The 15,190-nt window shown below is 49.4% G+C and overlaps 5 protein-coding genes across 5 annotated transcripts; 2 read left to right on the forward strand and 3 right to left on the reverse strand.

Annotated features, from left to right (window-relative positions):
- The first annotated feature begins 1,512 nt into the window (after positions 1-1,512).
- On the forward strand, positions 1,513-5,289 carry AFUA_1G07400 (uncharacterized protein). Its single transcript, XM_745393.2, has 2 exons — positions 1,513-3,846; positions 3,913-5,289. The coding sequence occupies exons 1-2, from the start codon at positions 3,814-3,816 to the stop codon at positions 5,014-5,016; spliced, it is 1,137 nt and encodes a 378-aa protein (XP_750486.1). The 5' UTR covers positions 1,513-3,813; the 3' UTR covers positions 5,017-5,289.
- Positions 5,290-5,838: 549 nt separating this feature from the next.
- On the reverse strand, positions 5,839-6,537 carry AFUA_1G07420 (SNARE domain- containing protein; the record flags this gene model as incomplete). The annotated part of the gene is made up of 4 exons (XM_745395.1): positions 5,839-6,042; positions 6,110-6,203; positions 6,261-6,461; positions 6,527-6,537. The coding sequence occupies 4 exons, from the start codon at positions 6,535-6,537 to the stop codon at positions 5,839-5,841; spliced, it is 510 nt and encodes a 169-aa protein (XP_750488.1).
- A 646-nt stretch (positions 6,538-7,183) lies between these two features.
- chz1 (histone H2A.Z-specific chaperone CHZ1) lies at positions 7,184-7,724 on the reverse strand (the record flags this gene model as incomplete). The annotated part of the gene is made up of 3 exons (XM_745396.2): positions 7,184-7,377; positions 7,489-7,498; positions 7,563-7,724. 3 exons carry the CDS (start codon positions 7,722-7,724, stop codon positions 7,184-7,186), a joined length of 366 nt encoding a protein of 121 aa, XP_750489.2.
- Positions 7,725-9,532: 1,808 nt separating this feature from the next.
- hsp70 (molecular chaperone Hsp70) lies at positions 9,533-11,748 on the forward strand (the record flags this gene model as incomplete). Its single annotated transcript, XM_745397.2, has 3 exons — positions 9,533-10,460; positions 10,518-11,560; positions 11,622-11,748. The coding sequence occupies exons 1-3, from the start codon at positions 9,714-9,716 to the stop codon at positions 11,746-11,748; spliced, it is 1,917 nt and encodes a 638-aa protein (XP_750490.1). The 5' UTR covers positions 9,533-9,713.
- A 727-nt stretch (positions 11,749-12,475) lies between these two features.
- On the reverse strand, positions 12,476-14,799 carry AFUA_1G07450 (putative mitochondrial GTP/GDP transporter Ggc1). Its single transcript, XM_745398.3, has 7 exons — positions 14,423-14,799; positions 14,331-14,368; positions 14,225-14,266; positions 14,043-14,156; positions 13,852-13,985; positions 13,616-13,793; positions 12,476-13,551 (listed from the first exon to the last, which is right to left on the reverse strand). Exons 1-7 carry the CDS (start codon positions 14,508-14,510, stop codon positions 13,216-13,218), a joined length of 930 nt encoding a protein of 309 aa, XP_750491.2. The 5' UTR covers positions 14,511-14,799; the 3' UTR covers positions 12,476-13,215.
- Positions 14,800-15,190: the final 391 nt, after the last annotated feature.

The raw sequence follows: 15,190 nt of genomic DNA on the forward strand, positions 1-15,190 counted from the left end.
AAGGGGCATGATTGTTCGAGCCTTCGATGGGGATTCTGCCCTTTCCCACAGAGATCCCAGTTCTGAGATGCTTTAACACTTGCAGCGTAATAATTGATTAGACTTAGCAGCATGAATGATCGCATGGCCGGTAACCAACTGGGTGGGTGTCACTATGTGGGGCAGTACAAGGATGTAGTTGCTTAGGATGTCCTCCAGGTGATAATTTCAATTATCAAAAGTACCTTGGGTGCCTATACAGGATCTTACCGCTGGGCAGGCAGAAGCGACGTTCACAGGCTTTTGATCGAGCACTTATGGGGAACTTGGAAATGTAGGCATCGGGAGAAAGAAAGAAAAGGCCGACAGAGAAAGGCCAAAAAGAAAAAAGAAAAGAAAAAGAGAAAGAAATAATCTAGTAGGATGCACGACACTGCAAGCTCAAAGGCGCACCCGAAGGATCCTGGTGGAAGCCACCGGCCGACAACGGCGTGCACTGAGCGACAGATGGCCTTGAAATCCAACCTTACCTAAGGACCAGATGTTGACTCCAAGTGCTGGCGCTATTAACTCTGAATGCTGACCAGTGGCTGGCGCTTGTCCACATGTGCCGTAAATCTGTCACTCTCGCACTAGGTTGCATTACAGCCAATATGGAGTACCCCACGCTGAACATTAGCAAAAAATTGACCATATGATATCCGAGTATATTTTCCTCGGTAAATAGAGAGAGATAAGCTATTTGGTCTTCAAAAGGCAGAGCAGGCTGTCTGGACAAAACATCTGATACTGCCTCCATAACTTGTGTACAAGCTCGTACCGTGTATGTATTATTACGATAAGTTTCATCGTCCAACTTGCTGAGCAAAGCCGGGTAAATTACTGGCACGGAGCAGTTACCGTTGGTCCGTTGCCCTCCATTAGAGCCTTGGAGTGGAATGTCCGCCCAAAATAAGCCTGTAACCACAACTTCCGACAACGGCCAAGCTAGCGCTTTACCCCTTCCGTCCTGGATTCTTCCCCTTACTTCCTCTCCCCTCCCTTTCCTCCGTCCTCCCCATATTCTCGCTGTCCTGGGGCAACAAACCCCGATGTCGGGACTTCCGAGCGGTAATCAAACTGCCTACAGATTGGCTGGTTGAAATTATGCCATCTCATTCTTTGAGGTCATCAAAATGATGAAGTAGCTTATCGCGCTTCAATATGAATGATAAACTACCCCATATGTTATTGATTTGGCTCCAAACCCCGTATTTTTTTCTTAGATTGAATTAAAGATCAGTCTTACTCTCGACGGTTTTGTTCATTTCAAATCATGTCTGGGTCACTCCGTACTCCATAATAATCCATTATTCCATACCTATTCAGTTGTGGCTCATGGCTACGTGGGATTGTGGACTATGAACTCCAGAATCCTGAGATATGCACCTGGGGAAAACCCACTCTTACCGCCCCTCTTCCCTCGGTCCCTCCCCTCTTCCTCCCTTTGATAGTGTATCGCCCCGGCCAATAGGCGTGGCGGATTTAACCAGCACCCCGGAATACGAGCGGCACATAGGTGGATGCAACTTATGCATGCATCGCAATCCCTGCTAATCTTCCTTATGATTGAGTTTCGGTCTTCCTACCGTGGACTTGTCAATCCCAACTCAAACACGCGCGATAAGAGCTTAATCGAAGAAATGTGATGATAATAATAATACATAAATCAATCGATTTCCAATCTCCCCGAGTGTCCGTAGCGTCCACCACACCACGAAACGACTGCCTTCAGGTATCTACTCTGTACCTAGGCTACCTGGCGCCTTCCCAACGCACTCAACATTTGGGTTTTCTCGCCAATCAGTACCAATATTTATTAAGGAAGCTGGATGAGTGACCTTTTTCAACTCGTCGATCATGGCGAACAAGTGCAATAGCGAAGGTGAAGAGCTACGTTTTATTCAATTATGGGTTGTAACCGACTCTGATCCGTCGATCATCTCACCATGCTGTCGCCTTTATTCTGCGACAGACAAATAAATTGCTGGACCCTTCTGCATTGATGGACTTCTCACAGGACACTTTCCCTTTCTGGATTAAAAGCACTTAAATCATGCTACCTCCAGACGAAGATTATACCACACGGGAAGGGTGAACGAATCATATCGCCTATTGTGATGACTTCCAAAAGCAGACGAAGCCTACTTCGTACTCAGACTCAATATCATGACTCACGACTTCGCCTCATGAAGGGTTTCACTAAACAATACAGCCTGGGAAATTATTAATGGGCCTGGCAGGAGCAGACAGGCCAATTAGCGGCAGCCTCATGATGCTGTAGTACCCTTCAGCATGTGAGATGTGAGCTGTCCTCATTTTTTTTTCATCGAAGCTCCCATCGTTCTCTCGGGTAAGATACGATACAGCAGATTACCCAGAGCATCATGTGACCCAGCGGAGTGCCAATATTGCTTTCTTCCGAGAAATCCCGAGGTTTCCTGGCAACTCTTGTCCGCTTTGGGTTCACCGGAGTGATGTGGTTGACAGAGCGGAAGACTGCAACTATTCGGGAATTTGCGGAAAGCCCGTTGTAACGCCCGAAATCGGACTATCACCCGGCTCCGAGACACTGTACAGAACGAACCCCGAAGTCCAAAGACCACTAAGCGAGGGAGAGGGCGGTATAGACACATCGTGGGTTGCATGGATGGTGAGATCTCGTTACCAGCATTTCCAAGTGAAACGCAGCTTTTCGGATCTCGCCGCTAGTATTATTTCCAGCTCATAGCTCGTGGGGGTTGCGCCTGTGGTCCTTCTCAGCTCGCTCCCAAGCGAGACCCCCTTTGCTCATTCTTATTGAAAGATTCGCGTGATGGAGGAATTAGGCTGCGTGGAACGATATCTTGCTCAAAGGCGGTGCAATTGAGCTAGGGATGCCTGCCACCATGGTCTGATTGTTCTTCTTTGAAGCATTGCAATTGACTGTCTGTCTGCAGACACGACACATACCAGTGCGACAACGCAATCGTAGTATCGAACCATGTTCGCACGATTCCTCGAATATGGGCTGGGCTAACTTGGCCGAGAGTTCCAGAGACTGCCGATAGTTCGATTAAGAACTACCACTGGTCTCATCTCATACAGATCTGTGTTACTTCTTTCTTACAATACGAGGGTTTTGTCCAATTGCGGATATGCGGTATTCATGAGTCGACGGTTGACGAGGCTCCAATGCAATGAGCATACCTCATGAGTTTGGCATCTATGTCTAGATTCTATAGTAGTTAATTCGAGCACATTCAATGATGTTGATGCCAAAATTCTTCATTCTGCCACGAGACCCTTTGAGTCCATGTATGATATCATTGTATATGCTATGGAGCTTGTGAAGTTCTGCTACTTCCAGTATGTTGCTGGGCGTCGTAACCAGGATTGATGAACGACACCACGTCTGATTGGAGTTAAAAGACTCAGCTTCTGCAGTATCTCTCATCATCTACACCCCTCAACGGTTGTTGTTCTCAAGGACTTGGTGTTGTATTGTTTTGGCTTTGGAGATACTATGGTTCCCCGCGCAGTAGTGGAGCTTCATTGTTTTCCGTTTTTCGTTTTCTTCTCCGCACTTGCTTTTAATCATTTGAACACGTCATAATACACTCTATATACCAATCCAATTGACCGCCGGCTGGCGTGTAGTCGACTGTTGATCTGGAAGAAACAAATCCCTAGAACCATTGATATTCTTGCAGAAAGCAGGAGGTCTTGTATGTGCTGGACCTGACCATCCCTGGGCACCGAGGCCTTCCACGACAGAAGCTCTCATTCAAAGAAGAGAAAAGAATATCACCAATAATGCTGTCTCTTCCCTTGATTACGCCGCGCGACGTATGCTGATTCCTAATTTGCACTGGACTTCCCGTCATACAACGAACTAACATCCATTCACAACAGTCGCATGAACTGTGGTTTGGCTCCTCTCAATTCCACCGCACCTCATATCAACACCTTCAGTTGCCCGGGGACGCGCCACCGCACGGCCACCCACGTCGCAATGGACACAATGCCTTGAATGGACGAGCAGCAACTACCCCCGGCAACAGCCTATCGTCATTGCAGCTCGAGGAGCGCGCTCTCCACGCACGCAAGAACAACATCGCTTCGTTCGGATACTCGTGGATCAAGCCGGCCGGATGCTCCAAGACCATGCTGGGTATGAAGGAGGAGGAGGCCGAGCGGGAGGAGGCCCTCGCGGCGGCGGCGGCTGAGATGGCTGCGGCGGCGGCGGCTGCGGCCGATCCCGGGTTGGATGAGTTTGGGAATCCGATGCATGACCAGACGGATGATACGGGTATGGAGAGGGATTTGGATGACGATATTCCCGATGCCGATGCGGACGGACTCGTGGAGGAAGGAGAGGAAGGACTGGAAGAGGACGAAGACGTGGATGAGGAGGGATACATGGAGCGGGATCTAGACGATGACATTCCCGAAGCGTTCGCTGATGATGACGACGAACGTGATGATGAAGATGGCGAGGAAAATGTGGAAGATACTGTGGACTTCGACAACCAAGCCGACCTGGACGATGAGATCCCCAGCGCAGCAGATGATTACGAGGGCGAAGATATGAGCGACGTAGTCGAGAACGGCGACGAAGATGCATTCGGGATGGAGCGTGATCTGGACGACGATGTTCCCGAGGCTGCGGAAAACGGTTCGGAACAAGAAGAAGAATGGCAGCACACCGACACAGATGCCGAGTTTGACGACGAAGATGACCAGAGCTTCTCGCATGACCAATTTGTTGCACAGGGTCTTCGAGCCACGATATCCAGCAACCGTGGCCTGCCACCGCCGTCCGCACATCGCAGCCGGGAAACGCCAGCCCAGACACGATTTCTACAACGCTGGAGCGGCGGCGGCGATGCGTTCGACTCTAGTAGTATGATGTTCGACGAGGGCGATCTGCGTGCGTCGTTGGCAAGCCAGGCAAGCCGCCAGAGCGGCTTTGGAAGATTTCCGAGGCGGCGTAGGGGAAGGGATAGCCTTGAATGAGTCTGATCTACCAGGTAACGGACAGCTACGGTTGCTAGGTACTAAGTATGCATATTCATTGTTTGTATTACCCGGAATTCCGGCGTTTGGCTTAAAGGTCTGGGTCCATGGGGGGAGTTGGTTGGTACATGGTATTCAGTGGACGCGCCACCTGATTCTGCATCATACATTGTGACTAATGAGCAGAAGTTGAACAAAGCATACAATATCACTGCTTCTATATTTCGAGGAAAGCCTTTGGAATGTCTCCGTTGCATTGAGGTTGCTTATACCCTACAGATGGAGACTAATAACACTAGCTCAGTCCTCTTGCCCCAGCTGAGAGGGCTAATGATCAGGAGTAGAAGAGATATAGAAGCGAACAAAGACATCACGCCTATAAGAGAAACTTCCCGTCTAGTTCTGCTCCTACCCAAAGAGATCATATATACATACATGTCGTGTGGGCAAGATATTACAGTGTTTGAGTTAATAGCATGAGCCACCCTATGCCCTGCAAAACCATATCAACTCATGCGCCAGCCGGTAACATGACATTTCCAAGGAAAGAAAAGCAGACTGATGAAAAAGAATGGTGTTCAGTGTGGCTTTGGCACCGTGTGCAACATACAACGCCGAAGAACGCCACAGAATCGGCTATGCAGCAGTCAAGTGGAAGACATTATGAGGAGTAAGTTATGTATGCCCACGGGTGAGAGTTATTATGTAGACGGAGGTCAAAGGGTACATGGGGTAGTGCAGTGTGCTGTGGAGGCGAGGGAAAATGTCGCCAGGTTGAGGTATCCGTATCTATCGATGTCGGCAGTCTGTCCGATAAAGGGCCTAAGTCAGCCACACGTATGCGAAGATCAGGAAAACAGCCAGGAAGAAACCCAGCCATGCACGCCAGCCAACGCCCGTACGCTCGGCCATGCGGAGCATGCGAGTCATGTTACCACGAAGTCGCACGCGAGTGTTGTCGAATGCATCGTTGAGCTCTGAGATGGTAGATGTATCTCGAATTTCATCGCCAATGGCGAGCGTGAGCTGCCGGTAGTATCAGTATCACGTCCGTGATGTCGCTCTAGATAAACAGCAAGAATGACGGACTCACATCCTTCAACATCTTGACTTTCGCACTGATACCTTCAACCTGTGCGTCATTCTGCGATTCAAGATGGTCGAGGACTGCGTCGGAATATTGGCCCCTTCACCCATTAAGCATCAAACAGGCATTGAGAGGTGTGTTTGCGGGCAAGACTCACTTCGCATTAGGGGTTGCCTTTCGGAAACCACCTGTGGAGCCCCCGTTCATGTACCCATCGGCATTCGAGGCAGAGTAGCCCCCATAACTATATCCGCCCACGCTGGCCGGTGAGCGGCTGGCCGGTCGAGAACCACCGCCGTAGGAATCGAAGAGAGAAGAGGCGCGAGGGTCGCGCTGATGAAGCGAAGAACGTGGAAACCTGTAAGAATTCAAATTAGTTCCGAGAAATCCACGGACACCACAGTTAGTGTTGATCAGTCATACCGTGAAGACATAACAGATGGTCGTAAACTGGGTGATGGTGCTATTCAGGAGACACGGAGAACACCGATTGACGAAGGATTCTCACCGCCAGCTAGTTTGTGCGCATGATGATCGGTGTTCAAATATGCAGAGCTTGCAGGGTTAGCTTGTCTATTTCAGCCTGATCCCGAACTGCATCGTCTGAACGAAACTTTGCGATCTTCTTGCGGCGAGATAATCGAAACAACAGCACGGCGGAATTGCCACTTGGGTGTCTGTGACACGCTCAACCTCCGCACGTGAGTGACGATGAACGAAATGTTGATTGTCTTCCTAGGGGGCCGCCAAATGATTTGACCGATAATTTAGAGATCTGATATCGAAGGTTTAGAATTGTACGCTGCTGGAAATGTTCAAGCGAGGATAAGATGCAAAGAGGAATGTAGAAATTAGCACCCTGGTGACGTACTAGGCTGGGGTTCTCTTGTCGTCAGGGTGAGAATGTTTACAAGCTTAGTATCAATAGATTGATTTCGTCACAGTATGTGCGCATACTTGAAGAAGAAATGATTTAACTGGAATAGAAACAGAAAGCCCCCAATGAACCTGCGCCTGCCGTCCCATTTCACGAATCCCATTCCCAGGTTATTTTGATGGTTCCATAAGAACTTCCTTAAATCAATCGCGCATGTCCTCGTCGTTAGGTTGGAATTCCTCATCGTCGTCGTCCTCATCGTCCATCTCATCCTCGGCCTTCAGCTTCTCGGCAGCCTCCTGGAAGTCGATGGTCTTGCCTCGTGTCCGACGACCTCCCGAAATGATGTTTGCTTCGGAGATGGGTTCGAGGTTGTCGTGGTCATCATCGTCATCGTCTGTAGAATGGTTAGGCTGTCATGACTAGCCCTCTAGGATAGTTCCTGCAAAGTCTTCCGGAAATGGAAAGAAGAGAGAAAAAGGAAATATGGGTTTAGAATGCCACATACCGTCCGCCATCTATGAGTAGACGAGTTAGCTTGAGCGTTTGAGGAGCACATCACATGGGGCGATGCAAACTCACCATTTCCTCAGCTTCGCTTTCATCACTGTCCTCTTCCTCGTCCATACTCATTTCCAGGGAAGGCTCATCAGCAGCCTTGCCCTTGCCCTTATCCGCAGCGGCCGCATCGGGAGCATTGGCAGCAGGATCGTTGCTGAGAGTAGCCTGGTGGTTGTCGCCCATTGTGGCTCGTTTCGAAGTGTCTCTGAGTACAGATATTAGGAGAAGTAGGTAACAGAAATGAGTACGTTTGAAACAGGAGGAAGCAATTGCAAGGAGATTTCCAAAAGGGAGCTTGGGAGGGAAGTGTAGAAGGACTTTAAGTACTGTATAGAGTGCAAGGATCGAAATTATTGTTGTAATGGAATGATAACAACAAGAGCTGCGGAGAGGAAACCAAAAACACATGAGCCGCAAGGGAGATGCAGCTAAGAACCTTCCCTCGAGTCCCTGGGCGCTGATTGGCTGATTACAGGATTGATCAGCACAGCTCTTTCTTGTGATGCACTATACCTTTTCAGGATTGACAATTTAATGCCTGAGGCTCCTGGAATTCATACCCCTGCTCAACAAGGGGAGCAGAAAACCACAGGAGTACTCCATACTTGAAGAGTACGATCCCTGAGTAGTTCTGGGTTAACTAGCTAATGATCTGTGAATCGAAAGGTCTCCTTAATGCCATCTGGTCTCGGAACCAAACAAGGCAGCAAATATCAACAGGGTGTTTTGATGCTTCTGAAAACTCTAGTGTAAGACGAGCCCCATTACGCCTCTCATGCTGGTCAATCTGTGCAAACTTCAGTTGTGGAAGGTAACAATGATCATAATCGAAAACAGTCGTAAGAGGAACTGGACTTCAACCCAGAACAAGGTTTCCCTGGCTGCACAACCCCTGGACTAGGCATCCAGTTCAATAGTGACGGTCTTTGGGAAGGTGTTCAATATCTATACTTTTCAGCGGGTTGTATCCGATCAAGGCTTGTATCTAAGGAGAGGAGTGTCTATAAGATCTCCTTCAGTTACCATGGCAACCCCAAAGGTTGGTCTTGAAGGCACTGAGTATCACCTCAGTACAGAGTATACTCCGTACGGAGTGCCCCGTACTCCATATCAGGATATATCCCAGCAGGCAGGGCTCAAGCGCTTGAGAGGTAAATCTCCAGTATGGGGGTGAGAGAGCCGAGGGCTACGTAAATCATCCAGGGAAGCCAACCTGTCAACAGCAATCATAGATCTTTAGAAATTGAAACCTTCAAGCAATCTTTGAACTACGGAGATAGTGGGAAGGTAAGATGCTCTAGTCCTCTCCAAGTGGCGCCTCCTACTTTGGTGGCACAATAAGGTATGATGCCGTCACCGCACTGATGAACGTCAGATTGGTAGATGAAAGAAATGGGGAGAAGTATCCATACCCCACCAAAAGACACTCACGGAAACCGAGGGTTTCTGCCACGGAATTTGCTGTACTATTAGGCTTTCCGCTAAGAGTCATCATGACGAGAAGATCTATCTCTGAGTGATTTGATTTGATTCTAGTGACTAGAATGCTGGGTAGTATCGAAATCGCTCTTTAGATGAATAATAGATAGTAACTTGGTGAACGTTGTAGCTAAACAAGAGAAAAAAAATCGGAAGATTTTTACGTCATCCGGCGACCCCGCCATCTGCCGCCTGGAAAAGGACAAAAAAAATACTCAGGGAATCCTCCTCCACTAGATGCTGAGAGACCAGCTTTGCAAGACAAATGAGCCCAATCCGTCGAGAAACCGCTGGTAAACCAACGGAAAGGCCCAGAACATGTTCTGATGGTTCTTGAATTGACACCAATCATCGCGACACCTGTAGAATTGGCCCGATCCAGCTAATTTCCCTATCGAAGCCCATCGAACACGATGGATGCTCATCGAAGCTCTCTCCTGCTAGAAGCTTCGCTGGAGCTCAACCTCACCGCCCTCCACTATATCAATGTTTTCTCTCGCACAATTTCCTGACTCTCCCAGACTCAATTTTCTCACACACAATCTTCTCACTGAAATTATCTCCATCTTTCCTGTTGTCTCCCTCTCCCCCCGCGCTAGAGACTGTACAGTAATTACCTCTCTCCTAACTCTACCTTCACGATCCACCTCTATCCTCTTTCTATTTTAACGAAACCCTCCTCACTTCTTCACAATGGCTCCCGCTGTCGGTATTGACTTGGGTACCACCTACTCCTGTGTGGGTGTCTTCAGAGATGACCGCATTGAAATCATTGCCAACGACCAGGGTAACCGTACTACTCCCTCGTTCGTGGCTTTCACCGACACCGAGCGTCTCATCGGTGATGCCGCCAAGAATCAGGTCGCCATGAACCCTCACAACACCGTTTTCGATGCTAAGCGTCTGATCGGTCGTCGGTTCCAAGATGCTGAGGTTCAGTCTGATATGAAGCACTGGCCTTTCAAGGTTGTCGAGAAGGGCGGCAAGCCCATCATTGAGGTTGAGTTCAAGGGCGAGACCAAGCAGTTCACCCCTGAAGAGATCTCCTCCATGGTCCTGACCAAGATGCGTGAGACCGCTGAAGCCTACCTCGGTGGCACTGTCAACAACGCTGTCATCACCGTCCCCGCCTACTTCAACGACTCTCAGCGTCAGGCCACTAAGGATGCTGGTCTCATCGCCGGCCTGAACGTCCTCCGTATCATCAACGAGCCTACTGCCGCTGCCATTGCCTACGGTCTTGACAAGAAGGCCGAGGGCGAGCGTAACGTCCTGATCTTCGATCTTGGTGGTGGTACTTTCGATGTTTCCCTCCTGACCATTGAGGAGGGTATCTTCGAGGTCAAGGCTACCGCTGGTGACACTCACCTGGGTGGTGAGGACTTCGACAACCGTCTTGTTAACCACTTTGTTAATGAATTCAAGAGAAAGCACAAGAAGGTATGTAGATCCCTTTCCTATGGTATCTCTATTGACAGTGGCTAACCCTGTTCACAGGATCTCACCACCAACGCACGTGCTCTCCGCCGTCTGCGCACTGCTTGCGAGCGTGCCAAGCGTACCCTCTCTTCCGCTGCTCAGACCTCCATTGAGATCGACTCTCTCTTCGAGGGTATCGATTTCTACACTTCCATCACCCGTGCCCGTTTCGAGGAGCTCTGCCAGGACCTCTTCCGCTCTACCATGGAGCCTGTTGAGCGTGTCCTGCGTGACGCCAAGCTCGACAAGTCCTCCGTCCACGAGATCGTCCTCGTCGGCGGTTCCACCCGTATCCCCAAGATCCAGCGTCTCGTCGCCGACTTCTTCAACAAGGAGGCCAACAAGTCCATCAACCCCGACGAGGCCGTTGCCTACGGTGCCGCCGTTCAGGCGGCTATCCTGTCTGGTGACACCTCTTCCAAGTCCACCAACGAGATCCTGCTGCTCGACGTTGCTCCCCTCTCTCTCGGTATTGAGACCGCTGGTGGTGTCATGACTCCTCTTATCAAGCGCAACACAACCATCCCCACTAAGAAGTCTGAGACCTTCTCCACCTACTCCGACAACCAGCCCGGTGTGCTGATCCAGGTCTACGAGGGTGAGCGTGCTCGTACCAAGGACAACAACCTCCTTGGTAAGTTCGAGCTTACCGGCATTCCTCCCGCCCCCCGTGGTGTCCCCCAGATTGAGGTCACCTTTGATGTCGATGCCAACGGTATCATGAACGTTTCTGCCGTTGAGAAGGGCACCGGCAAGACCAACAAGATCACCATCACCAACGACAAGGGCCGTCTTTCTAAGGAGGAGATTGAGCGCATGCTGGCTGATGCCGAGAAGTACAAGGAGGAGGATGAGGCCGAGGCTGCCCGTATCCAGGCCAAGAACGGTCTGGAGTCTTATGCCTACTCCCTCAAGAACACCATCAGCGAGGGCAAGCTCAACATCAGCGATGCCGATAAGGAGAAGGTCTCCAGCAAGGTCGAGGAGATCATCAGCTGGCTCGACAACAACCAGACTGCCACCAAGGACGAGTACGAGTCCCAGCAGAAGGAGCTTGAAAGGTATGTTTCATTTCTTTCCCTCTTAATGTTCACCTGAACTGTATGCTAACTCTTCCTGCAGCGTTGCCAACCCCATCATCTCCGCTGCTTACGGTGGTGCCGCTGGTGCCGCCCCTGGCGGTGCCGCCCCCGGTGGTGCTACCCGCACTGCTGACGAGGTCGAGGAGCGCCCTGAGGAGCTTGACTAAACGTCTAGCCCAGCGATGTTTCCTCTCCTTTCTTCTCGTTTGCCTTGTGATATCTGGACAGGCAATAATGGGTTTTGCTTTTCTTTTCATGTCTTGTTTTACGAATTTATGGGATCCTTTTCTTTTGCGATGACTGCATAGATTCTAGTTTGTTTCCATGCATGATGGTCTACTATGCCTTGGTGGGAAAAGTCCTAACTAATGAGCAATGGAATCTTATTAAAAATACTGCTCTTAATCTATCTCGTAGGTGCACCTCATGCTGCTTAAAGCCGCAAAACTTGCGAACATGTCAGTTTCAACCGGGCAGAGTCAGGGAGCTCGAGTCTCATAGGCCGGGGTATCGTAGAGTAGTATACAGGTATCAATAGTCTAACTTAATAAAATCATCCACTCTCATACCCATAAGGCAGAGAGAAAAAAGGGCACAGATATTATAAACTCTCAAAATCACCCGCCCACCATCTCCGGACTCGATCCGCGCCCGTCTTCGCGATGGTCCCAAACCCAATCTCCCCCGCCCGCTCAGGATGTTTCTCTCGTTCCTCTCGGCGGATCCGAATGAGCGCCGCAGAGGTACCAATCGTAAAGGCGAATATGGGGTCTGCAAATCTGTGTTCATAGCTGTTAGTGTCGATGTCTATGTTGACGTGGATGTCCAAGCCCAAGTCTTCTCTTGCTCGCCCGGTTCCAGGACGTTAGTTGTATTTGGTTGGTATGCACGTACTTGGAGATCAGGTAGATCGGCATGGTGATGGACTTGCTCTGTTGTTGATATAGCTCTCCAGGTTGGTAGGGCTGGTCTCTGAGGGTCAATGTATCAGTCTTCAAGCACCGTATCCCATCCGGTGAAGCTGTAGCTGACTGTGGTTGGAGCTTTGATTTATCCGCTCTTTGCGGAGGTAGAGAAGTTTAGGTCACGTGGTCTGAGAGCTTGCACATCCCAGTTTCCTCTCTATCAGTACTCCGTACATACAAATTGCTTTACTCACTTTTGCAAGTTGTTGAGTAACGTAGTCGTTCACTAGGGCTCATTAGACTTTCTCTTTGGGACACCCTGCGAAAATTATATATGGATTAGTGCTTCCAGGTGACATATATGCTCACAATCCTCGACATATAACTGCTTTAGCTTGGAGAGCCGATGTTTAAAATTATCCGGGTCGCTTGATTACCATATGAGAACCAGGTGATTATCTTGGACATGTCGCTTATCTGAATTCAACACACTGATTATCCAATGGAAAAGTACTCGTCACATAACTAAAGTACGCCTACCGTCTCTAGACGTCTGTAACGCTCAGGAGTTAAAGATTAAGTGGAGTTTTTTTCCCTTTTGATTACCCAATGACCCCGTAGCAGATCTATCAGAACAAGATGAATGCTTATCATCACACCGGAAAGCCCTCGAAGAAAGATGAACAGAAAAAAAAATTACAGCTCGACATAATCCTACCATCTGTGCATTTAGACAACCTGTCCGAATGCAGGGATCAAGGTCTGGGCCAGCCAGAAGCTGAAGACGAGCTTTGGCCCGGTCATCAGTAGCTTAGGAGTCAGGCCCTTGAAAAAGCTGGTGAAACCCTCGTTCTTCATCATGTTGGACACAATTCGGAAGCCCGACTCGGGATTCTCAAAGTTGCGGTTCTGGATACGAGTCTTGATGACGTCCAAAGGAGCAGACACGACCAGAGACGCACTGGCACCACAGATGGACGCCACAAAGTTCTGACCCCATGTGGCCTTGTTGTAGTCTTTCAGGCCATAAATGTACTCCTTTGCAAAAGCGGAACCACCGAAGAGCTGTATGCTGCGGTCAGTCTTCTATCCATGCAGAATTGATCTAGCCCAGCTGTGAGGAACATACCGCGAAAGATCCGGGGGCGTTACGAGCTGCGGTCCAGCCAGCGCCACGGTAGAGTCCCATACCCTCGTCGGAGATGATCTTGAAGAGGCCACGTCCACGGAAGGCGTCGGGATTTGTCTGACGTTTAATCTTCAGAACATCAAGGGGCAGAAGGATGATTTCTCCGATACCGATCAAACTATTGTAGGTCAGCGAAAGCTGCACATATAGTCCCTAAGTTCCGATAGATCGCAGACCTTCCAGCGGTAGCGTGCATGATGGCCTTGCCAGTCCCCTTTCCGAAAGCACGATCGAAGTCGGAGCCATGGTGCTTGGCGAGATAGTCCCGAACAAAAGGCTGACCACCGTACTTATAGATTCTTTGCAGAACCTTCGAATACTATCAGCACATTGACTCAGGGCCCCGCAAGTTCGTATCTGTACTCACCTTGTATCCAGCAGCGTAGCCCAGCCCAGGGAATAGGGAGGTGAACTTGCGTCCTATAGAAGCAGTTGCGTACTCCTTGAAGACAACCTGGTTGAAGACTTTGGTAGATGTGATCTGGTAATGGATGTCCGTCAGCCACTCCGTACAAACCCGCCCGCAGTCGCAACAAGCCGGTCACTCACTCGTGTCTGATTGCTCATCAATCGCTTCGCTATGGTATCAACCTGAGTTTCGAATTAGTTCGGATGTGCAATGATCGACTGACGTCTTCCTAGGGGGAAATCGTACGGGATGGAAAACCATCAATTCGGCGATGCCGGCGGTTCCTGTGATTCGGAGTTAGTCATTGATCATGAATTACAGTTCGAGCGCGAACATACCTGAGCCCAGCAGACGGGCAGTCGCCGATTCTTTCTTGACATCCTTAGATGCAGAGCCAGCACCGGCTTGAACGATGGCAGGAGACATTTTGTTTTTCGCAAGTTAGAAGACTTCGGAAAGATTCGAGGGAAAAAAAAAAAGCGGAAACCAACAGTTGGTCAGCGAAAGGAATAAGAACAAGACTAAACTGATTACTGGCAATCAGGCAGCAGAATCAATTATAAAAGAAGTATAATAACGAAACACAGAACTCCGGACGATGGGAAAAGATAGAGAGATGAAGCAAATCAGTCCATCACTTGCGATCTTCTCCGAGTGGAAACAGGTCTCTGGCGCTAATCCCAAATGGAACAGGGCATCCGGGGCGAGATCGGACTGGCAGTCTGGACTAGTCCGTACGGGATATTTGTAGGTTCTATTGAGCCCTGCCTTCGCATGTAATGAGAATTCAACAGGTGGGATACAAAATCACAGAGACACCCTCGATCCTGGCACAGTTCCTTTACAGAGAATCAAGGCAGACGTCATGGAAAAGCTTCGGCGATAACGTCCTGAAATAATTACGACATGAGATCATACAAAGCTGGTTGAACTGATGCTGACAGACTAATATGGATCAAGGCCGAAGGAGGTCTTGGGTGAAGGGATAACTACTCAAAACATCGTATTGAATAGAATGTGTGCAATCAACCCAAGATCATGAGATAATTCATTCACCAGAAGCCATCAAACCCATAACTAGTTCGCCAATAAAGTCCGTTGAAAGA

The sequence above is a fragment of the Aspergillus fumigatus genome, chromosome 1, assembly GCF_000002655.1.
Source record: "Aspergillus fumigatus Af293 chromosome 1, whole genome shotgun sequence".
NCBI lineage: Eukaryota > Fungi > Ascomycota > Eurotiomycetes > Eurotiales > Aspergillaceae > Aspergillus > Aspergillus fumigatus.